The sequence below is a fragment of the Hypomesus nipponensis genome, chromosome 19 (assembly GCF_054491055.1).
Source record: "Hypomesus nipponensis isolate SF chromosome 19, ASM5449105v1, whole genome shotgun sequence".
Classification (NCBI taxonomy): domain Eukaryota; kingdom Metazoa; phylum Chordata; class Actinopteri; order Osmeriformes; family Osmeridae; genus Hypomesus; species Hypomesus nipponensis.
The window spans coordinates 3,139,388-3,162,938 of NC_140379.1; the positions used below are offsets into that span (position 1 = coordinate 3,139,388).

The window sequence follows — 23,551 nt, forward strand, 5'->3', positions numbered from 1 at the left end:
TCCCTCCCTCCCTCCCTCCCTCCTTCTTTACCTGACTCTCTAGTTATCCCCTTTTCTCTCCACCTCTTGTTCTCTTTCACCATCTCTTTCTTTTGTCTGTACAGATTCACTCATCTTTGTTCAGTATACATATCATCACTCAACCAGTTTGTTAGGGATGGTTTAGAGTGTTGGATTTGTCCGTCTGCAGACCAGACCAGACTTGACTAGGTTGCTATGCAACTGTAAACTGACCTTGACCTTCAAGCCTCAAGGCGGTTTATGTAGGCCTGAGATGAATGGGTTGGTGTCAGAAATAATGTTGAGCTTTAAAATCCCTGCAGTGTGTCAAAGGGAAGGAAATAGATGATCTGTCTTGTCTGTGTCATTTTAAAGCCGGATTTTAGGAGCCCACAGAAGGCTAATTTGTATAGATTAGTCTAAACCATGCTAAACAACATGCTAGGTAAGGCTAGAGGGTTCCCATTCCTTTTATAGGTATTTTACAATTGACCTAGCTTAGCTGGCTAGTTTTTGCTAGCCTGTGCTTGACGAGTCTGAGTTAGATGATGCTAGTTCCTGCCTGAGTATTGTAGTGTCGAGGTCACATGCTAAAGGGGAAATAGAGGACAGCAGCAGCGTTCGGACGGGCAGGTTTTTTTTAATGATGGATTATCGAAGACCCAGGACATTTAAAGTGATAAATATTTTTGATAAATGATTCCACCTTCCTTGTGAAGGCTGGCAGGTTTCCACCTGTCCTGTTTCACAATGAGAATATCACCTTGTCCTTTTCCCTGAAACCCCTCCACTGTTTTCCTGGAGCTGTGACGATAAATCACAACAAGCAGAATGGACATTTTAGTCACTGTGAATTAGGAATGTTTTCCCTTTTTGGTTCAGGTTAGGATGTTAATTTCTGAATATAGCAGAGGACAGACAGGTTAGAGGACAGACAGGTTAGAAGACAAACAGGTTCGGTCCTTCCTGTAGGAGACACAGATAACCAGCCCTTGTCTTCCACAGCGGAGAGGGTCAGACGTGAAAGGGGAGGACATGAACGACAAACCTAGACGGAACGTCAGCTGGCAAGACAAAGGTCAAACAAAACACTGCACCAACACCACTTTAATTTTAGCATCCAGAACAGTGGATTTCACAGTTTTAAAATGGTTTGGGCTCGACTGTAGATGCCACAGTTGCTGAGTTGTGTATTGTCCTTGAGGGTTTTGAAAGGCGTCCCCCAAATAAAATGTATTGTTATTATTTATATTGTGGATGGAAACCGTGTTTCTGTACCCCTCCAGACCCAGTGGTGGTGCCGGTGGACTCAGATGAGGAGAAGGGAAACCACTCTGAACCAGAGAAGGAGGAGGACGAGGGGATCACCTTCGTAGCCGGCAAAGCTGCAGAGACACCTAGAGAAAGGCCCAAATCAGGTTAGGTGATGATGGTTTGACATTGTACATGCAGTGTGACGTATCGAGATATAAGGTGAGAAGGATCTCAGGTGTCAGGTGGCTGAGCGGTTAGGGGATTGGGCTAGTAATCAGAAGGTTGCCGGTTCGATTCTCGCCCGTGCCAAATGACGTTGTGTCTTTGGGCCAGGCACTTCACCCTACTTGCCTTGAAGGAATATCCCTGTACTTACTGTAAGTCGCTCTGGATAAGAGCGTCTGCTAAATGTCTAAATGTAAATGTAATCTCCTGTTCTTCGTGTCGTGTCTCTCAGTTCCGTCTTCCCTAGAGGCGTGTCAGAGCCCCTCGGTGGCCACACCCCCCTCCCCCACCTGTGGGGAAGAGCACCTGCCCTGGAAGGGGGGCGTGGGCACCCTGCCTGTCTGCGTGTCCATGGAGGCCACCAAGATCATCCCCATAGACCTGCAGCAGGCCTGGAACCAGAGCATCTCCTCCCTGGAGAGCCTGGCCTCCCCTCCGGTCCCGGCCGAGCCCATCCACCCCAGAGTCAGTGCCCTGTCCAGGCTGGGAGCACAGCGGCCAGCCTCCTACACGGGGCCGCTGGGAGTGGGGTCTGGAGGGTCCGTGGGCGGATCTGTCGGGGCCAATGTGGTCCAGGGCTCCGCTTGCTTTAAATTCCCGGAGAAAGATGATGAGGAGGGGGCCCTTTCCGACGAGCAGCAGGAGATGCAACCTCTCATGTCGGCCACCCTGAGGCCCCCCGGACCCCCTGGGGCACCTCCGCCCCCGCCTCCAATGTCCCAAGGCTCAGGGAAGAGGAGGAACCCCTGTGTGTACCTGAGGAGTCTGGTCACAGCGCCACCTCCTGGTAGCGAACCACATAGCAGGGGCCCAACTCAGTTGTAATAACGACCCCTGGCCACATTCAACATGTTTTAAATCCAGTTTCCCATAAGGACAGGTCTATGTTCAGTCTTTTTAACATTTTAATTGTATCTCTGCGAGGGCACAAAGTAGAAGTGAGCCTAAATCAATCTTCAAGCCCTTCCACTGTCTCCTACACTACCCCCCCCCCCCCCCCCGCGCCACACACACACACACACACTCGAAAAATATAAACACACAAATTCACATGCATGAATGTACACACACACACACGGACAATCACACACACAAACGCGGCCGTCCAGCCCAGACCATCCAGCCCAGCTGCTCTGTTTCCAGTCAGCTCAGATGAAGAGTGGCATCTCTCATCCGCTAGTCCTGCTTTGGGCCGCAGGATCACACAGACCCTCTGTACACACAGGCTGAGCCTATAAATACATACAGAATGTCCGGCCAACACCGTACATGTCCGGCCAACACCGTACATGTCCGGCCAACACCGTACATGTCCGGCCAACACCGTACATGTCCGGCCAACATCGCTACATGCCGGGCCAACACCGAACATGACGGGACAGAGGGGTCGATGTGGCAGTTGGTTCAGTCACAAACAATGCATATCAGTGAATGTGGGAGGAGGGAGTTTTTCCACATTTTATATTTCCCCCCCTCTGTCTTCAAATGCTCTGTTTTATACAGTTGAATGTAAGTTAATGTCAAGATGTAAGCCTATTGAAAATATCTGTCTAGACCGCATTACCCAGGCCTTGTGGGGTGGGTCCATCATGCTTCACGGACTCTATTCAATTGCTCTGCACACATGCACACACACACATGCACACACACACATGCGCACACTCCAGGAACCACAAGAAAAGAAAAAGCCACAAGGAGAAGAGGAAAAAAAAAAGCGATCTTGGAAGAACCTCCATCCAGTAAATGGTGATGCCTAACAGCTTAACTTGATTTTTTTAACTTTGGCATGCCCGTCTAAAACAAAACAAAAGGCCTTAGGCCCTGAGAGAATCAGGCTGGCCAGCCCTTGCTGTGACTATCCCGAAAGCCGAGAGAGGACTGAAAGCACTCATAGATCTCAATACCCCAGCAATGGCACTGAATCCGCAGTAGAGATGACAGGCATGAAAGTATCTCTAATTTCATAAACTACCTTCAAACGCCAGCCAGTGCTGAAAAGCTTGTTGATTTACTCAAATCCTATCTGTAGTAATGTATGAGATTTATTTAGCAGATACTTTCATCCAAAGTGAAGTAGCCTACATTTGAACCTGTGACCTGTTGGTCTGCAGTCGAATGCTCTGCCACTGAGCTATGCCTATCCCCCTAAAAATAGGGTTTTGAGTTGTAGAATCCTTTTGGGAGCAGCCGTTTAGAATATGATGTATCACAAAAAAGCTGCATGATCTCTTTAACACACTAGTTTAAAGTGACAGGTAATTACTTAGAGTATTCACGGGGATATCTGCTTCTCTCATCATGTACAGTACATAAACAGTCAGCTATCCGTACTCCCATTTAAAGTGACTTGAAAGTAGCACTTTAATGCTTCTATTACTGTCTTTTCTTTTCTTTTATGTGTTGGAACAAATGCAGCCATATATAAACACGTGTAACTCATTTTCTATTTATTCCGTCAAAGCTTCTCTTATATCTACTAAAGACAATTTTTTTAAGGCTTCACCAGGAACTCGCAAAGCTACAAAATTATTGTTTTTAAATGACCAAAGTGTAAGAGCAACATTTATATATGACAATGTGTGTTATTCTGTCTTTCATTGCCTTACTCTGTTCTGTCTATATAACTGTGTGTTAGTGAGTGATTGGTGATGATTATGATAATGGGTCAAATGTGCTTTTGTTATGAAGAGGACGGACACTTGTCAAAGGTGATATAGTGCCTAATCAAATATTGATCATGAAACAAATATTAAGTTTTACAAGAGTGTCGCTGATGTAATGTCATAAACGTGACACTTTTAGACAGACCGAACAATCTCTGTAATATCAAGATCCTCACAGAAGAGGTGAAATAAACAAATTATTCTATGCGGTATTGTTATGTTCTTTTTTTATTTTTGGTGGGTGGTATATTTAATGCTTTCGTTTTTGCCAAAGACACGTTTGCAATCAGTTTCTAAAAGGTCACTCTCCCTCCAAAGCTCAAACGAATGAGCCAATTTCTGATCCATTACATCTCACGTTTAATCGCACATCCGCATACAGTGCCCCAGCTTGGCTGTTCAAAAAACTGTCCATTTATCACATCACCTTATTGTGATTTCGTTGTCATGATAAAACTACAAAATATCCAGTGGGCGCAGCAATGAAGGCGTCTTTAGCTAAGGAATGCGGTGCCCGATAAGAGGATGCATGCAGGGCTGAAAAGGACCGGACCTGCGTAGTGTCTGCTGCTCATCAGTGATCACATACCACACTGAGTGCTGACAATGACAGTATTTGAGCCAATTGAATTATCCTTCGCAGAAATGACAGGAATGTTCTGAAAGTCGGATCTTTTTATGACTCTTTTGTTTAAAAAAATATGTGTTTTAGCTGCCTGGTTGTTGTACGGAAATTAAATTAAACAAGTCTGTGCCAAATGTTAACTTTGGCTTTTGCCCAGACACAAAGTAAATAAATGAGAAGAGTGCTTTTAAGAATGAATACATTTTGGACTAGTCTTTTAATGTAAATTACACTGTGGACAGGGATCTGGGTCCAATCAATAAACAAACAGATGCTATTTAACGATCCTAATTACTTCTGTGAGTTCAGCTTGTCCCTCAACCTTTGAAAACAGGCCCTGTTTTTGAGACATCTGGCACATCCATGGACTTATACAGGCACAGTGGAGGGCGGTTAGAAGGGAGATCCGACAGATAAAAGAGTACCAAAATCCCAGAGGCCTAGGTAGGACTCCAAAGGCCTGGTGCCCTCTAAGGAAATCCCGGTATTTATGTGCAAATGTGGCATTTACCCCAAATGGTGCGCTTTTTAACTTGAGACAGGAGATAGATGAGGTCAGGGGTAGCTAGAAGTAGTCTCCTACCGATAAAAAGGAATGCCTTTGAAGTGGTATATCCTTGCATATGCTTAATGGCAGATGATATTTGAAACGTGTACAAATGTGAATAAAATTGTGTTTGTTTTTAAATGCAGAGTAGACAATTCTCAGAAAGGTGGTAAGCCTAAGAACCAATCATCAGTCTTGAAGCTAGTCACATGCACGTGTAGCCACACTGACCTCCATGACTGGCGGGTGATAGTTTGTAGATGACGATGTGAGTAATTTATCTAAATCGTTTACTAGCCATTCATACTAGCCACGTCATTTTTTGTTATCCTATTGGCCACGTAGTTTCGGGTGCTTCAATTTAGTTTAATGGTGTGAAATGTAAGAATTGTTTTACTTAACCACCATTCATAGCTAGCTACTAGCCCTGGCTTTAGCTCTTTCCAACAGATGGCGTTCTAGCTAGCTAGCAATTCAGCTAGTAGTAGCGGCCAGTTAGCATATTACGCAGTCTGATATTTCACCATGTTTCGATTTCTCTCTTCATGTAATCAGCGCATGCTTCTTTCTAATGTTCAGAGCAGTACTTTGTTTAGGTGTCATTGTGAGTAAATGAGTGTGATTTAACATTTCAAAATCACTTTTAATACCTTCTGGCGCTACAGTAGTGTCGAAAAGGAGTTGTAAAACCAACCCGTTACGTTAGTGGCCAAGCTGGAAAAATACCAGCTAGTTTTTCCACCAACAGTCCCGTGAAGGGTAAAAACCATTTCTTTTTACCTCAGGCAAGAGTCGAGAATGGAAATGAGAAAATACATACTGTGAAAGTAGCCTAGGGATAAACTAGAGGGGTTATCTTTCATAAATTGAGGAGGGCATACTGGATTAAGTTCTGTTCCACTTCAAAATGTGTTGTCTTTAGCCATTAAAGCGCCATATTTTTTACCGCATAGCAAGAGCGGTGCACTTGGAATAATGAAATATTCGGTTAGACACTGCGTAGTACCAAGTGTGAAATTACATTGGCATTCCATTGAGTGACTGACAGGCGGCATGTTATGCCTCTAGGGCACTAGACTGCTGGTGGAAATGCCTATTTTGTTAATGTCATTCCAAGATTTCCCCTGCAGTTACAGATGTTGTGCAACCCAGCTTTCGGTTCTGTGACAGCATGTCCATTTGGATACAGGTGGGACAGTTTGTACAACTTTGAGGTACTTGGGGTTAAAACGCAACAGGTAAACAAGAAACCTAAATCCAGACTTGGCCAGTGCACCGTTAAGATCGTAGAACATAGGCCATTTATTTAAACTTTTTTGATGTCATTATGAATTTGCCGTTAAGTATCAATTTAGTTAGTGTAGTCTAGGCTCTAAACGTATATTACCGTCTAGACTGTTTATTAGGGATTCAGTCAAGTATGAAGATTTTTAATGACCCAGAGAAGATACGTTATACATAACCCGATTTTATTACCAATGAATAAGGGGTGTGATACCCTCCCCTTTCCCCCAAATAACCCAAAGAATGTGTCTCAGGTGGTAGGCTAGACGGTCTAACTAAAACGGCACCTTCACCAAGTGAAACAGAGATGTGTGTGTTTAAGGCCCACTCTCTGTTCCCGACCCCACTGAGTCTGCAAGTTACCTCCCCCAGCTGTTCTGTTAAATCAGCGGTTGTTGCCCAGACGATCCCCTCACCCCGCCATAGGCCGCTTCACCGCCAGTGGGGGTCAGTTCATCCCTGCACTCCAATGTAAGCTAATAGCCGAGCACAAACATTTGATACGGCAACAATCTGGTCTGTCTCAGCCCAAGGTGTCTGTGACTCGAGATGGGCCACCCTGTAGCCTTAGATTGGCTTCATGTTGTGTCTGGCCGTGAACTCCGGGAGTTTTACATTTGACCTCAACCGTTTTTACCATACAGAAGGGCTTAGTCTGCTTCCCGGAGGATGGCCAGGGGGCAGTTCTGTATTGGAGGAGGCATATGTTTGAGCCATATTCATTAGGCGTGGTGCAGTGGTAGTTAGCATGCACTCTCTCTAGGGTTGAGAACCAGGCAGGGCAGGATACAGATGGCACACGGGAATCGCTGTTTAAGTCGTGCTGACAGTCTTATGCTGACGCTGAAACTAGAGCAGAATGGAGAGGCGGAGCTACTGGATGGTCACGAGTCTGGATGGACACCTATTGAGTCGTGTTGACAGAACTGTGAGGATATGAAAGCGAGAGAGAATGAAGTTTATTTTATTAAGGGAGGTGTTTGTCAGTTGACAGATTAACGTCACAGTATCTGAGACCTTTTGATCTTGGTCTAATTTATAAATTCCTCGCAATATCTTCCGATAACACATTTACTGTGATGAAAAATGCAGAAATTATGTAATCGTTCAGACAACAATAGACAGCAAGGACGTATTTAACTGTGCAGGCCTGAAGGTAAATTAACAAGCAATTTAAGGGTCAAAGGTCAGATAGGTCAGCTGAGATTATTTGCTTGACCCTGTGCAGGCCTGAAGGTAAATTAACAAGCACTTTAAGGGTTAAAGGTCAGATGAGATTAATTCCTTAACCCTGTGTATTCCAGACGCAAATATGTAATTGTCCGCTCAGGTACAAACCTCACCTAGATGGTCAGATATAAATCAGTGTCTAATTATTGGGTTTGTGACCAAGCTTCTGACTGGGCGGGCTCAAGGAACGTAGTCAACTCAGCCATAAACACTGTGTAGGAAACAGCCAGGCCTGTAATGAGACCACCTCCTCCTCGTGATTTTCTTTTTCACAGACACACTTATTCATGTGTCTGTCTGTCATGTCCGATCCAGTCGCTACAGCGCTGCGGTTCAGCTCCCACGCTCTCCCAACATCCAACTCTCATAGTTTCCCATTCTCAAGCACGCTAAATATCAGGCTGGTCTTGAAGTGCAGCTGTAATCACGGAGGCTGATGTAATCACCATACAACATCAGTCGTTGACGATTATGTGGATGTGGCGTGTGAGGCTCCGATCTTAACACGGGAATATGCTGGATCTGGTTCTTAGGCCCTTGCTTCAGAGTGGTCTCAAGGGCTGTTGACAGTTCGATGGATGGGTCAGGTAAAGGTGCCGCTGGCAATCGGGCCTGTGTGCTGTGTGCTCTGTACCGTCCCTGAACTGGGCCAGTGCTGCTGGCCATGCACACAAATACTCAAGAATGAGCCCATTCTTTGAGGGCTTAATTGTGGGCCTGCACTGTGTGGATTAGAGGGAGGCGCTCACCCATGCACACTGCTCTCCCCATTGGCTCCCTTGCAAATTGTTCCCCGGGGTGGAAAACCTGCTCACATTCTTAACCGCTGATTTGTATTGTCACCCAGTGCAAGCACATCGGACGGCCTTATCTGTGTGCCAGTCACAGCTAGGACTTGAGAACGGTAATTTTCCATTGCATGTTGGTGGGAGACTTAGGCCTGTGTCCTCACTGGAACCGTTTGCCATGTGAAAACTCCCTGTAAAGACATACAGACTACTGCATCAATGTACAGACTAGTTATGTCGCTGTTGTGGGAGGAATGCATGTTTTTATGTGCTGTACTCACATGTTTTATGAATCTGTTGTTCTCACTCTGTTGGATTCTGCAATCCACAAAAACAAAAACAGTGCCATCAATTTGGCAGCGTGGAACACGTCTCCTAAAATTAACGCCCTAGGCAACGGGCCGTAATTACCACTTTTGTATGGGGACGTCACAGGTTCTGTGTGTGTGTGTGTAGTGCGCGAACGCTACTTCGTACTGTTAAGGAGAAAGTTGAGAAGCCAAATGGAAGAGATGTTGCCACATTAATTCAGTTTTCCCAGCCTAGTGAACTGCCTTCTAAAACCAATGCATATTCACCATTCCAGTGAAAGGGCCATGCAGTCGCTGCTCAAACTACTGATGGTGGTTTAAGGTTGATGTGTGTGGGGCAGTGTCACCAGGGTCAAGCTGGGGATCACCCTGGGGATGCTAATACGATAGCTCAAAGGCTAGCCAGGCGTCTTTTGGTTTAGAAACCAGAATCCCCTCATGGCCCGGTTTTGAAAGTATAATGGAGCCAACTATCCAACTATGTTAGAAAAGAGCGTTTTAAAGGTCCAGATAGTCTTGAAATTTGTGTTCCAGACTGGCTCAGTCTTGAACCCCATCAATTATTGTCTTTCAAACCTACATTCCACGGTTGGCTGGTTTTCCACTGCCAGAATGCATCAAGTATTAGAAATATCTAAATGCCCATGTAAAACTGGAATGTTTCACTGGCTCAAGTAGCCTGGTGTTGAGTAGCAATATTTTCGGCAATGAAGTTCTTGTATAAGGATACTTTCTTTACAGGCTTGTTAACTGCAAATCATTTGTCTTTAGATTAACAGTAGCAATTTATTTATCGTAAAAAGTAGGTATGTTGGCGACAGTGCCAAAACTCATTAATCATTTTGGCCTGCCATGCCATGGTCCCTTGGAACAAAATGAATGTTAGAGAAACTGTGTGGTGCCTATTGTCTCCCAGGAAGTCTAGCTTCATCTTGTTTCAGTTCACTCTTTATTATTAAAAAGTTCCTCTGGGAGAACTGTGAACATGTGCCCTATTTGTTTGCTGCATCTCCCCTTCATTTGGATCAAGTTTTGCATTCTTTTTACAGTACAAAAAAGAGGCACATGTTTGAAATTAAGGAAGGCATGAATGACAAGCATTCAATGTTTCCTGGCAAGCCTTTCATTACTTTGGGTAGTGCATAATGCAACAATGCTGATTGAACCATTAGGCTAAGGAAAGAAAAGTTGACATTTGGTCCCGCCTATATTTATCTCCCAAAGCTTGAGATTGGTTTAGGCTAGTATTGGCAGCAGGAAAACCGATGTTGCACGAGACATTAAAATATAAGCTTTGTGTTTGTTTTTCCATGTCAGCTTGGATACGGTATTGCATCGTTGTACTGTAGAGGACATTCTGACATTCTGAGAACCAGACTGCAAGACCCATCAACACCTAAAGGGGTTCTGATCTGCCTAGCAACAACAGGTAAGCAAATGGAGAAAGCTTAGGCTGATGAATGACTGTTGCCTAATGATGTGTGGTCTTTTAAAAGGGTTTTTATCATAACTAACCCTGGCCAGGCAGCCATCTATACATCTACTCCACATTTAGCTCTTGTCTGTCATTGTGGTCTGAGTCATGAGTCATATTTAGTATTCAGTTCCTCATCTACATGGATGTTAAATGAGCAGAATGTCTCTTAAGGACTGTCTCCAGAGACATGCCCTTGCCTCGTTCACCATCACTTCTGAATCTCTTATGGTTAAATGGTCAGCCAAGCTTGAGCTTTGAATGGCCACCTGGCTGTTAAACTTTACTGAAATTATTTGTACCGATCAGGGGTCGCAGGGTTTTTGGCCACTTGTTCTTTCGGGATTGTCCTTGAAAACATTTACTTGCCCAGGTTTCGGCGCATTAAGAAACATTTTCTCACTGAACTTCACTCTAAACCTCTTACATATTGCCAATGTCGGCTGAATCTGAAAAATAACTTTTTCCCCAAAAAGTTTTGAAAAAAAAACGTTTCTGAAGGTTGGAAACATATTTTCTTCAAAAAGTTTTGAAAGGTTGAAACAATATTAGCGATTTTCTCTGTCCAAAAATAGGTTTGCATCATTGATGAGTACTTGATAAAGGGGTCTACTAAACTCTACTGTGCTCTGCTTTACTCTATTCTGTTTTAGGCTCCTCTGTGCTTCCCTCCCCTCTCTTTTCACCTTGTGTGAAAAATGGCTGTTCTCATCCTGTCTCGACTTGAAAGGTGCACCTCAAAGTCAAAAGCACCTTGAATCTTTCAGGGCTATAAAACAAGTTGATTAAATAAGATGTTATTTGCAGCCAACACAAACTGCACCGTGTGTAAGGCACTACCACGTAAAATCACATCATCCACTTAACTGTGTTGATGTGTTGTGGAGGCCTCCACAAAGTGCATCAACAGCGGTGTAGCCACGTTTATGAGGCTCACTTCCTCTTCCAGACCATCACCCCTTGTTGTTGGAGTTTTAATGGCGTTTTCAGACCGGAGGTAACAAGACACTCTCCTCTCCGGAGAGGAAATGTAAACAACACCCCTGTGCGACCACCCTTGTTCTCCTGTCTTTTCAGGTTTTCTGTGCAGGCACTAGCTGCATTTCCACTGCAAGTCCTCGGAACCTTAACTCCTGGATGGACTTTTTTCGTCAGTCCATCAATCATGTTTTCTTCTTTGCTCTGTTGATGTGTGTTTGGGGTCGCAGAATCTTAAACATGTGAGTGTGAAAGAGTTTGGGCAGACGGCATGGCTGATAATAAACTCAATGGGGCACATCCTAAACACTGTCTGCAGGAGCCGATAAAGCCTCTAACAGTGCAAGGCAAGACGTGTCAAACAGGCCGGGAAAGAAAAAAATCATTTTGGGAAAAATCGTTTTTTAATAATCACGTTCTAAAAATAGGAAGTCATCCACATTTGGACTGTGAGCAGTTTATAACCTGTTGTTTTTGTGTTATTTCGACCAGCGCTTTTCAGCCTACACCTCAGGTAGCCTGAGGTTTACAACTCGCATTGTTAGCGCCGATGAGCGAGGGCAATGGCGCGGCTGTGGATTTGTCTGCTTTGTGAAAAAAGCCTCGTAATTACAACTGAGGAACTAAAGGCAGTAACGCCCAGGCTTTTTGTTGTGTAACTGCCGTACGGTGCCAGGTAAGAGCCGTACTGTGTAAGCTTCATACACGGTTATTGTGTTTCATGCTGTTATTAAGATGCCCATCAGGGGTGGGTCAACCTGTTTGGCTGGAGCACACAGCCAGCTTACCAGACTTGTCACCTACTGTTCTCTGATCTCAGTCAGCCAATGTTGAATATTGAATACGAAATAGAGAGTTTTTGTTTAGAAGCCTTTCGATTTGGTTAGAGACGACCTGTTATTTAGATTGTCGACTATCGACAATTTGTTGACATGATTGCGTTTCACAACACATTTTGTCGTCATCATGTCACCTAGGGCTTATTTAGCACAGGAAGAGGAGTGTTACCTTTCTTTGTTCAGTCCTCAAAATATCCTTTTATCCAGCAGGTTCTTGTTATGACACTCTGGCTTAGAGGATCTTGCTTGGTGTGTACTTACCAGAAATCAGTTACAACCCACCTGAACATTTCCATCCAAGTGAACTGTGTTTGCATGTGAATATGATACTGGGTGTTTTTCTCACCATGAAGAGTGAAACTGTTACGGGAAACGTAGCTACGCTAGCCTTTTAACTTTACAAATACTGTACTGATGAATGTGGACATAAATATTCTGGCAGTGATGATGGGATCTGGACTGTACTGGGAAAGCATGATGAAGCGTCTGCAGAAAGAGTGAAAACTTGAGTTTTTCATCTCATTCCCATGGAATGATTTTTCACAGAGCGAGTCAGATCCACACAGTTTCTACTGTGCGGACACTGGAAACCTCTACATGCCTTTTTCCTTTGCCCAGACACTCTCTGGAACCACTCTGAATCCCATCCAGTAGTCTTTCTTGCCTGCATTATGTCAAAGGCATTAGAAGTTATTACATTAAAGAGTTGGATATCACCAAAGTCTCTGTTCGGTTCTCAGCTTGACTCTGTAGAGGGAATGTTCTCGACTCCTTCCCAAAGACCACTTACCGTCCAGACCATAATAAGAACGTCAAATGTTCCCTTGGCTGCAATGCTGCTATCCTTGTGTTTTCCCTCCTATGTGTGTGTGTGTGTGTGGTAGGTGTGTGTTTGAGGGGTTTGGCTTTTCAGTCCAGCTGTCTGCTACACTCACACAGGATCAGATAGAGGGGCTCACGTGCTGGAACAGGCAAGAGAAGGGCTTGGGGGGATGCACTGAGAGAGAGAGAGGTAGGGACAGAGGGAGGGAGGGGGCACAGAGAGAGAGAGACCGAGAGACAGAGACCGAGAGAGAGAGAGAGAGAGAGAGGGGTGGAGCACGTTTCGGATGAGCCACCAGGCTGACATTCTGGATTGAGGAGCTCGTGTGTGAACATAGACAAGTGTGGTTCAGTTTTGTTTTAATTTTTTCCCCGCAACTTCACACGCGCATTGTTACTCTCCCTCTCCATCCGGTCTGAGCCAGAACCTTCTAGTCTCGGGACTCCTGACCGTTGAGACTTACTTGGTTGACGGTGGCTGCTGCTGCTAAAGAGTGGATTAGTCCGGGGTGCTGTGTCCAGCCCCTGTCTGAGGCAGGACAGCAGCAGACACAGGACCTTAAAGCCCCGGCTTGGTGGCAGGGTAAGTAGCTGGCTTTCCTCACCTGTCTCCTCATGAGACTTCCCTGTGAGCTTCACCATCCACCAATACAGAAAAGACAGAACAGTGAGAACCCTCGCTGTTTACCTCTGGGTACTGGGAGAGTTTCATGCTTTTTGCTTTGTCGGGCTTTGATAGAGTGTTCATTTGGAGAGGATGGGGAGTTATATATATTTGGAGCGTGTGTTTGAACTTTGGATTTGGAGTCAGTCTTGTCTCACCCATTCCCAGGGTGACTTAATCAACAACTCGTGCACCACAGTCAAAGGAATGTCCTGTTGGCTTTCAAATCTACGGCTTGTGCTGGTTCTAAATGTTCTAAATGAAATAAGGAGAAAAGAGAACATCCCACTGGGAGAATGGATGCGTCGCAATGTTTAAAATAGAAGCGTTGAAACTATTGCGTGGCGTGACCCTGTTGAAGTTCACACACCGTTAAAAACCCCACACACGCAGGGAGACACGCATGCCTGGAATAAGCGTTTGCATTTGTCGAGGTGTGAGAGAGCTATAAGTCACCCGTGGGGTTTGGGGCCTGGTTGGAGAGATATCTAAACTACCAGGGCTGAAGTAAATGGCTGATGAAACCAAACAGAGCTAAGATGGATGGTGCAGCCTTGGCCTCTGCCTCTCCCTCCGGTGCCTGCCCGTCCAGTTAACAACAGCTCTCTCCCCCCTCCATAGTAAATCCGGCTGGATTGCGATTGTGTACGAATGAGGAACCTAAATGGAATCCACAGGACTCCCCTAAGCCCTCTCTCACCCCTCTCCCCCCTCTACACCCTCCCCCATACCCTACAAATCCTCCAATCTGGCTTTGCTATCGCTGGCTGCCCCCCCCCCTCTCCCCAAGAACAGGCACATAACAGGACTTCGAGACACACAACTCTTGGAAGTGCACAGCCCCACAATAGCCTCGGCTGGGTCATTTCAGAGAAAAGGGGGATGATTAGGAGCTCCATAGCTTGTGCAGGTGTGTGCCTGTCTGGGTTGTGTTAAGCCACGATGCGTGTGTAAATGCGTTACATCAGGATCTCTCTCCCTTTAACACCCGGCCCGGTAGAGGTTACGGGGTCGGGTCGGTCGCCTCACTGATTGAGGTTTGCGGAGGCGGTGTGTTGGAGAGCAGAGACTGTGACCCGCTCTGGACCCGGCGTGTGCGGTGGACTGGATAATGAGAGAGAACTGGTGTAGACTCGCACAGGCGACCTACCGTTAACCTCTTTTTCAACTGGTGGGAAAAACAGGCCCTGCCTCTCTAGCCTCGCATGACTTTTATTGAAATGTCAAAGTGCTTAGGCAGCACAATACTCGCGCATGTTTAAGGTCAACGCTCAGGCCCATGTAGACGGCCCTAAATACATCCACAGGGTGCAGCTTAGGGAGATCCTGCAGTTGGCTCTTAACGTGCAATTTTCTAATTTGATTCGCAGTAAACTCAAAACATTTTCACTTAGACTTTTTATTTCTTCCTGGGTAGCTTTTATGACAATGCACCGAATGCAAAAAAGCGACTCGAGGCCCTCACAGGATATTACAACATCTCCAGACAGAACAATAGCCCCACGATCCTCCTCTTCGTACCCCTTCAGAGTTTAATTTCCTCTCAAGAAACCTTGACAGCTGCAGTCGGTCCTGGGCAGCACCAGTCCTTGGCTTTGTCTTGTACTCTCGCCTGAACATCTTGGAACCTTTCTCTTTTCGGAGTACTAAGACTGAATATTTCCTCATAATCGTAGTCTGGGAAAACACAGAAAGGGTGCCATATCTTGTGAGCAAACAACTGGTTGTTTTTCATGAAAGCATTCAGGCTTGGGTCTACATTTTCCATGAACCAGTGAAACCCACAGATTTTTTATTTTCTTCTGTTTGTCATCCAAGCAATGGCTTAAGTACATGTATATTATCTTATGAATTGGATCAAAAGAAATGGAATACCACAGGCCAAAGTTTACTATTTACATTCAAAGTCCCGTGAGGTTTGGATATGATTCATTTTATGATTCAGCTTCATTTTATTCCAGTGACTGTTTAGGAGGAGTTCGTGGTTCCGCTGACGTTACTGAAAGATTGACCACTTGGCACCTCCATGTGTCTACATTTGTTCAAAATTCTTTTCTGGAGGGAATGCATAGTTGCAACGGAGTTTAGCAAAATAGATTCCATAAAGCTTTCAGAACCGCCCCTCCCCCCCTCCCCATCTCTCGCCACACTCCTCCAAAACCAACATAAAAGGACATAGGTCAATGTAAGTGCCAGCATTGACCAAAAGGATGGATTTATCATCCTTCAGGTCAAGGTTCAAGCCAGTCTCTGGCCCTTTTAAACATAATTACCGTCCAGACTGTTGCCATAGCTGTCGATCAATATAGGGTTTCCTTTCTCAAGACACTAAATCTAAACAAATCTATCTTGGTTCGCTTGGACATCCCTCTTCATGAACTGTATTGAGTGCTGGGTCCTGCTCCATTAGCATGGCACAGGGCCAACACCCCTCGGGGAGAATCTCGTGTCATCGGCTTCAACTGACCAGCCTTTCCGTTAGAATGCTCATCAAGAGAAACACACTGTCCCCTTTAGAACACGGATGACACCCTTGCGAATCACCGGCATGACAACAAACCAGCTCGCAGTCGTGCCGTGCAGCTTCAGTTACAGCTTTGGTGTCGGTCTGTGCGTCTGACCTTCAATGGAAGCCATGTAACAGAAAGATATGACCTCAGTATTGCCCGCTAAGTGCAGATAGGGCGAGATGGGCTTCAAGACTGACGTCTGGTTCTGGAAACAAACTGGAACACTCAGTTCTGGCCGGTAGTGGTTATCTGGATGTTAGCCTGTCATACAGTCACAACAAAGGAATCTGAGGTTTTTGCTTTACAAACCTTACCCTGACTGCACAGTATTAAGTAGTATTTCCATTGTAATGCTAAACTGTGTGTAGACGGTGTCCAGAAGACACTGTCCTTCTCAAGGAGGGTGGAGCTGTTTGTCAACCCATTATTTAATGGTATTAGTGCTTTTCAAATGTGTTTTTAATCACCCATGACAGTTTGTTCTGTCGCCTACACAGGTACAGGCAAAACCTTGAACCTTGTGAATGCATTTCCCGATGTTTGCATAGCACAGTCAAATGAATGCATCTCATTTGTTCTCACAAGTTTTGAACTGTGCTGCTGTTGTAGTCGTAGCCTTGCACTCTCTCTGTTGGCTCTGTCTTCCTCATTCCGAAACGCAAGCTTAATACACACCGTGGGAGTTGAGACTGTATTTGGATGTTTTCTCCTTCCGCCCATTCATCATCCAGTTTATAGGCAAGGTTACAAGAAAACATCCTCTATGTGCAGTATTACAAAGCAGGCCTGTGAGGGTTGACACCCACGATACAGCTTTGCCTGTTTGTTCCAAGGAATGACACTCATGCAATGGGTGCACCCATTTACACCCATGCGAAACTGTACAAATCACTGCGGTTTGATCACACAGTAAGGAGAAAGGCGTACAATAGACAATAATTTGTGTTGAGTTGTGTTTGACTTTCTGTTATCTGACGCGACGGAAAGACAAACTGATTTGGTCGATATTTAACGAAAAAGCTGCAAGGGTACAATAGATGCACTACACAGTGCAGGACCCATCCAGACTCTACAAAAATACACAGCAATTATTCTGTATCTTCAATAACGCCCATTCAGCAGTCTATTAACTCCTTACAACCCGAGTGACTGACAGTCTTCCATTGTTGCTAGTCAAAAGCGCGCCCGGCCAGCCACGTTAACAATACAGCAGCCAGCGCTATATCCCAGCGGAGGGAGAGAGACGAGAGACAGACCGGATCAGATAGCATCCGCACAAAACAACACTACGGAAGGCCTTATCGAATGACAGTGATGCATCAGCGCCAGTCTGTGACTCCTACCCTGGAGATCCACATCTCTCTGGGCTGCCTAGCATCCGAGGGACCCCAGGAAACTGCCTTGTTTCACGGGGAGAATATGCAGAGCACAGTTGGCCGTCTAGTGATACCGCTAGTACCGATACCGCACTTTAGTAAAATCTTTCATTCTAATTTTTTGAAAAGGCCTGTTTGAGAATGATTGGTAGGTGGGAGAAGCTTAATACATGTCTGAGAATAGGCAGCTTTTAAATTCATGTTCTTTTGGTGACATCTGCTGTTGTTGTGATTATTAGTGCCTTATTATCAACCTACCAGACATGATGGGGAATAAATGGCCCTTTAAGTACAATACACACATATATTTTCAGGGGACAAAAAACAGGGAGAGAATTAAGCAGATATATTTGCGCAGCATTGTTATTATTTAACGAAAATCTCCCGTCATCCCGTGTGCTTTGTACTATTCCAGTTCATTTGTCACACATGACGCACTAATACACTGCGATGATGGAGAGCTTTCATTAGATATTAATGGAACAGTCCGGCACTGTGTGAAGATCATTTTTCTCCAGGCCTCATACATGAAGTTTAGAAGAGGTCAAAGGTTAATGGACTTATAAAGAGATAGACCTGACTGTAGTAACGACTGACCCTTTGATTTATGTGAAGCTTTGTTAGTATACAAACAGTGGCTTGTTACACACTACTAGATTTATGTTATACGGTGACTTTTGTGCTTTTGTGACACATCCTCTACACACACTGTAAATGTACGCAAAGTCTGTTGACTGTTGCTATGTGCATTAAGCTACAAAGGTCGTATTATTCGCCAAAAACCACCAACTTCTCACCTTCCGAGGGGTTATTCAAGTGAACTAAGCCGCCAGACTCACCCTGTCACCACACTCAAATGAAAGAGTTCTGCTGTGTGGATTTACACTATTGGTGTTTACTCAGCGAACGAGCGTTGATTCATCTTTTGTGTCCTACTGTAAGCATGTTCAGCGAGTCGTTTTACTGGGTCTGGTCTGCCTACCTTATTTGGGCTATGTTTAGCAAGGTAAACATTGCTACCGACATACACACTCCCACACACACACACACACACCCTACAATATTAACCACAGTTTTTTTTTCTTTTTCTTCTTCTTCTTTGTGTTATGATGAGCCATAGAGCATGCATGTTGGTAAGTGTGGTTGGAAGTGTTTATTTTATGTCTTATCACAGAAGCACAACTGATACCCATTGAGGATGTGGCTCGTTCCTTAATCACAGAAGCGTTAATCAGGGAGAGTGTTGACACAAGACACAACCCTTCGTCCACTTTCCTTCCCTAAGAGTGGGGTGGAAGAAACCTATATCTCTCTGATAGGATGACGACAATGTTTGTTTTCTGCCGGACTGAAGAAACACCAGTGTTTTTACTTCACGCAATCTTTGCCAATGAGAATAAAGCACCAATGACCATCCTTGTTAATGATTTGACATTTGTATAATACCTTGTTTGTAGCCATTAGCCATGATATCATTGACTTGGCCAGAAACTGGATAGAACTACGGAACTCCTATATAGAACCCAGAATCTTGGAATGTTTTCATTTCAGCCAAACAGAGAATATTGGATGAGTTATCAGCCTTTGAGAAAGGCCTGGTCACTGAGTTTAGAAGGAACCCCGTACCAAAAGCATAAAGGGGGTACTTAAGCCCCAGCCTTGAGAAGATCAAATATTTGATTTGTGTAAGTCGTTTTCGGGGTGACCTCATCTGCAAGGATGGGTGTCTGTTTGGTCCAAACGTGTGTGTGTGTGTATGCAGTAGGGGGGGCTGCAGTGCACATAAAACATCTAGGTGACCTTGATCCTGCAGACTAGGGGTCTCTGCATGAGAATATAAAAGAGGCGACTGTTCCTGGAAGATAAGGGTGAAATCAAACCCTCACCACAAGACAACACTTTCCAATGACCTAAACATGCTTCTCCATGGGAAAGCACCGTGAGACTGCTAGAAGTAAAGATTCTCCTCAATGTTTGAGCAGAGGGAATCTCCAATCAGGTATGATGCTATATTGAGTTTTTAAAGCGATCCCGCATTTTCCCAATACAGCCGGGATTCCTGGCAAGTCGAGCACAGATTGCAGAACAGCTAAACTCCCCTTGATTAGCTAAGATTAGGCCTTTGCTGATGGTCATGGGTGGAAAATAATCTGTTTTCTGACCAGGTGGTCCATATGCTGTCTGCAATGATCCAAATGGATCCCAAGCTCCATCTGACTGTCCTGTTGAACGTTTGGCAGTCTTTCTAGCACTTACAGTACGAGAGCATCACTGCCCCGTTAATGTGGTTGTAGAACCACTGCTGATCAAAGCTTCTTGCTAAAGATTAAGATTAACATGGGGAACTGTGTGACCCCCGGTTGTGGATTTAAAAGTTAGAAATGTGTTTTTCTTGTACTTTGGGTCGCAGGTTTAATTTTGAATCCTCCTCTGGGGCAGAGTGCATTGACATACTTTGATATGTTTTAATTTGCACATGTATAGTGTTGTATCCGAGGGCTGATCTGAGTCAACAGTGGTAGAGGACTGTAATCCCAGAGCGTCCTGTTTGGCCTGATGATGTCTGCAGGCTCTACAGTGTTGATAGTAAACAGTGGTGGGTCATACTGCCCGACCTTCTAAGGCTATACTTTCTCACTAAGCTTTCGAGAGAACCTTTTTCACCACCACCAAAGGGTTCAACTGAACCACTATTATTACTGGGTGGGGTAGGCAGGCCGTGTGTGTTTTCAGTCGAAATGCCTGAAATTCTTACAGCTTAGATGAAGAGTAGTTTGTGCGTGTGTGTGTGTGTGCACCACAGCTGGTAACAGCGTCTGGTACCAGCCTGTCCCTGACCTGGGCTAATTGAATCTCCACCAGGGACAGAAGTGTTGGGGTTAGTCATGCATTTCAGACTCACCTTCACATACCTTGTCTTTATTATACCTCAGGGAGAAAACAAACAGCTCCAGGTGTTCTCCCTGGCCTGTGTTTGTCAGGATCCTTTCATTAAGTTCATCTTCCAAAATGTTTCCTTTCTAGAATGATATACTCTTACGCGCAGAAAATTGAACATTTTAACTAGAATTGTACTTAAAACCACCTTTTAGGATTGATTCAAGCAAAGGATTGATTTAATCAATAGTGTAGCAACTACAAGACCTACACCTCAAAGTCTAAGTTAGACTAATATTCTAAAGTCTTCAGTTTAAACGTTCAAAGTACCTCACAATTGTTCTAGAACACGCCTGCTAACCTTTGCTCTTCCGCCTCCTACAGTTTTTGTCCATTATACTTTAAATCAAATTCCCCATACATACCATTATCTAAATGTTGCCCTAAAGTGATAGTAATTGTGAGAAATAGATAACTTAATCTTTTATTGTCCGGTGTTTAAGGGCCCTGACATCCACGTCTGCTGTCAGGCTGTGAAATAAATAACTGTAATCACCGGGGGCGACATATGGCCTTGTTTATACAGTCCCCTCTCAGTACACGGGCTGCACCATTTACTTCCCTTTTGTGTTTTGACGGCTTTGAATGGAGGTCATCCATGTTTACAACCCCATTCCTCAGGTCTTCCTTTCTCTACATGTGACCATGTTAGCAGGCCAGGGCTTCTCTCAAATCAGATCTGGACTAGATTACACGGGGAACATCTTTGATGAACGCTCCCCAATCTAATTTCAGCATCTTTCCCCCCCCCCTTATCTCCTCCTCTGCTTTCAGGGTGGACTTCAACGTGGCAGGATGCCTACGTCGACATATGAAGAACCCCATTAGCGACTAACAAGAAACACATACAGTTCCTTTCATGTCCACTTATTCAAAATTGGATTTCCTGAAAACGAAAAAAACTAATGTTTCTTTTGGTTTGTGTTTAACTAAACAGCTAGTGACACAAAATGTTTTTTCTTCTTCCCCCGGCCTAAGTGGAATCCTTTGAACATGCTTGCCAAAATTACTTCAAACTATCCCTCTTGAGGTACTATCAAAATAGTTTTATCGTAGTAGCTTCATTTCCACAAAGCCTGAGATATAAATTTCCTCTGATGTCAGATAGACCCTACATTTTATCTGAGAAGAAGAAGGTGGCTTCTGGTACAGATATATTGTGTAAACACAGATTAGCGCTGAACTGTCACATCTGCACTGTCATCACTGTCATCACAGCTTTGACCGCTAATGTTGCTATGCATGTCGTTACTGTATTGTCCAGTTGGAAAACAGCTAGCGGCGGTTTGCTGACACGTGTTCCATTCCTGAACAAACGGCTCCATCACACATCACAGCACCTAACCTTCTGGATGTTTGCTGGGGTGGTTGGGGTGGGGTGGGGGTTAAAGGTCAGTGAGTTAGGCTCACATCCAAGCTCTGCTGACTGTCACTTCCAGGGAGGGGTCGTGGAAGGGACGAAGAGATACAGATGTCAGGGCCAAGGATTAACAAAGGCCAGCGTCTCTCAGCGTCTCAAGATATGTTGGATTGAAGGACCAAGCAGTGCTCCTTTAAGAAATGTAGGACCTTTTTTTTGGGGGGGGGGGGGGGTGGAAAAAGTTAATCTTTGCCATGATACACACACACACACACACACACACACACTTCTCTGCTTCAACCCATGTGAAAGGTTTTAAGCGATGAGTAATAATCATGTGTCAGAATGTGAGGGCCCTCCATAAAAGCACCCCCTAATGGGTTTCCAGTCCAGATTAACAAGGTTGTGTTGGAGCAAGGCGCGGGGGTCTTGGTTGGCAGTATTCAGCTTGTTAGTTCCCTGCCCGGGGATAGGTGTAAGACGTGTCACTCTGATGGAGATGTTATGCACCGTTAACCATCCACCACCACTGAGAACACAAACACGTCTCAAGCACATCTATGCACGCTGCCAAAAGGCTGGGACCCAAGAATGAAGCAGTCAAAGTTATTACAAAATCCCCCCCCCTCCACACACACACACACACACAAACTGACACATCTGCACACACACAATTACACATACACACAAAAAGATCTTGTCCTGGCAGCTCAGGAGATAGAGATCTCCAGCAGACCTGGAGCCGCTGGCTACGTTCTGCCTGCCTGCCTGCCTGCCTCTAAGCTTGGTTGCCTCTGCCTGCCTGCTTGTTTGACTACCTCCCCACCTGCCCAACTTGGCTACCTATGCCTGCCTCGAAGCTTGGCTGCCCCTGCCTGCCTCTGAACTTGGCTACCTCGGTCTGATTGCCTCCCATCCTGCCTCTGAGCTTGGCTACCTCTGTCTGACTGCCTCCCATCCTGCCTCTGAGCTTGGCTCCCTCTGTCTGACTGCCTCCTATCCTGCCTCTGAGCTTGGCTACCTCTGTCTGACTGCCTCCCATCCTGCCTCTGAGCTTGGCTCCCTCTGTCTGACTGCCTCCCATCCTGCCTCTGAGCTTGGCTCCCTCTGTCTGACTGCCTCCCATCCTGTCTCTGAGCTTGGCTACCTCTGTCTGACTGCCTCCCATCCTGTCTCTGAGCTTGGCTACCTCTGTCTGACTGCCTCCCATCCTGCCTCTGAGCTTGGCTCCCTCTGCCTGCCTGACTCCCTGCTTGCCTCCAAGCCTGCCTGCCAGTGGCAGCAGCTAGCTAACTGCCCAGCCAGTGGCAGCAGCTAGCTAACTGCCCAGCCAGTGGCAGCAACTTAGGCTCTCACTTGCGGCTCCCTGCCCACTTTTACCCAGACCTGTTTTTCTCTGGCAGCCAATCCACATCCATCTCTCTGAACAGAAGAGGTGCCACACTACACCGCCCCTGTCCTTATCTTATCAGCTGTGTAGCTAGGCTCTCTACCTTTTGTAAACAAAGATACACTATCTCAAACTATCTGGTCTGGGTGTGAACACCCCAAATACACCTTGATAACAAATAGCTTGGGTAACAGTGATATGCGGACGTTTAGCACAAACCTTTCTTTGATATTTAGTGAAACCAAGATACAGGAAGTTGAATATATGATTCTGA

The 23,551-nt window shown here is 45.2% G+C and overlaps 1 protein-coding gene and 1 long non-coding RNA gene across 2 annotated transcripts in view; both read left to right on the plus strand.

Annotated features, from left to right (window-relative positions):
- slc9a5 (solute carrier family 9 member A5) overlaps positions 1-4,347 on the plus strand; it is a 28,388-nt gene extending 24,041 nt beyond the window's left edge. Inside the window, exons 14-16 of the mRNA XM_084683108.1 lie at positions 1,006-1,078; positions 1,287-1,418; positions 1,712-4,347. Coding sequence (XP_084539234.1) covers positions 1,006-1,078; positions 1,287-1,418; positions 1,712-2,304 — 798 coding nt within the window. The 3' untranslated portion in view covers positions 2,305-4,347. The remainder of the gene's footprint in view (positions 1-1,005; positions 1,079-1,286; positions 1,419-1,711) is intronic.
- A 1,184-nt stretch (positions 4,348-5,531) lies between these two features.
- On the plus strand, positions 5,532-21,461 carry LOC146246556 (uncharacterized). The gene is made up of 3 exons (XR_014732201.1): positions 5,532-5,582; positions 10,245-10,356; positions 21,302-21,461. It is a non-coding gene; the product is annotated as an uncharacterized LOC146246556 (long non-coding RNA).
- The last annotated feature ends 2,090 nt before the right edge of the window (positions 21,462-23,551 follow it).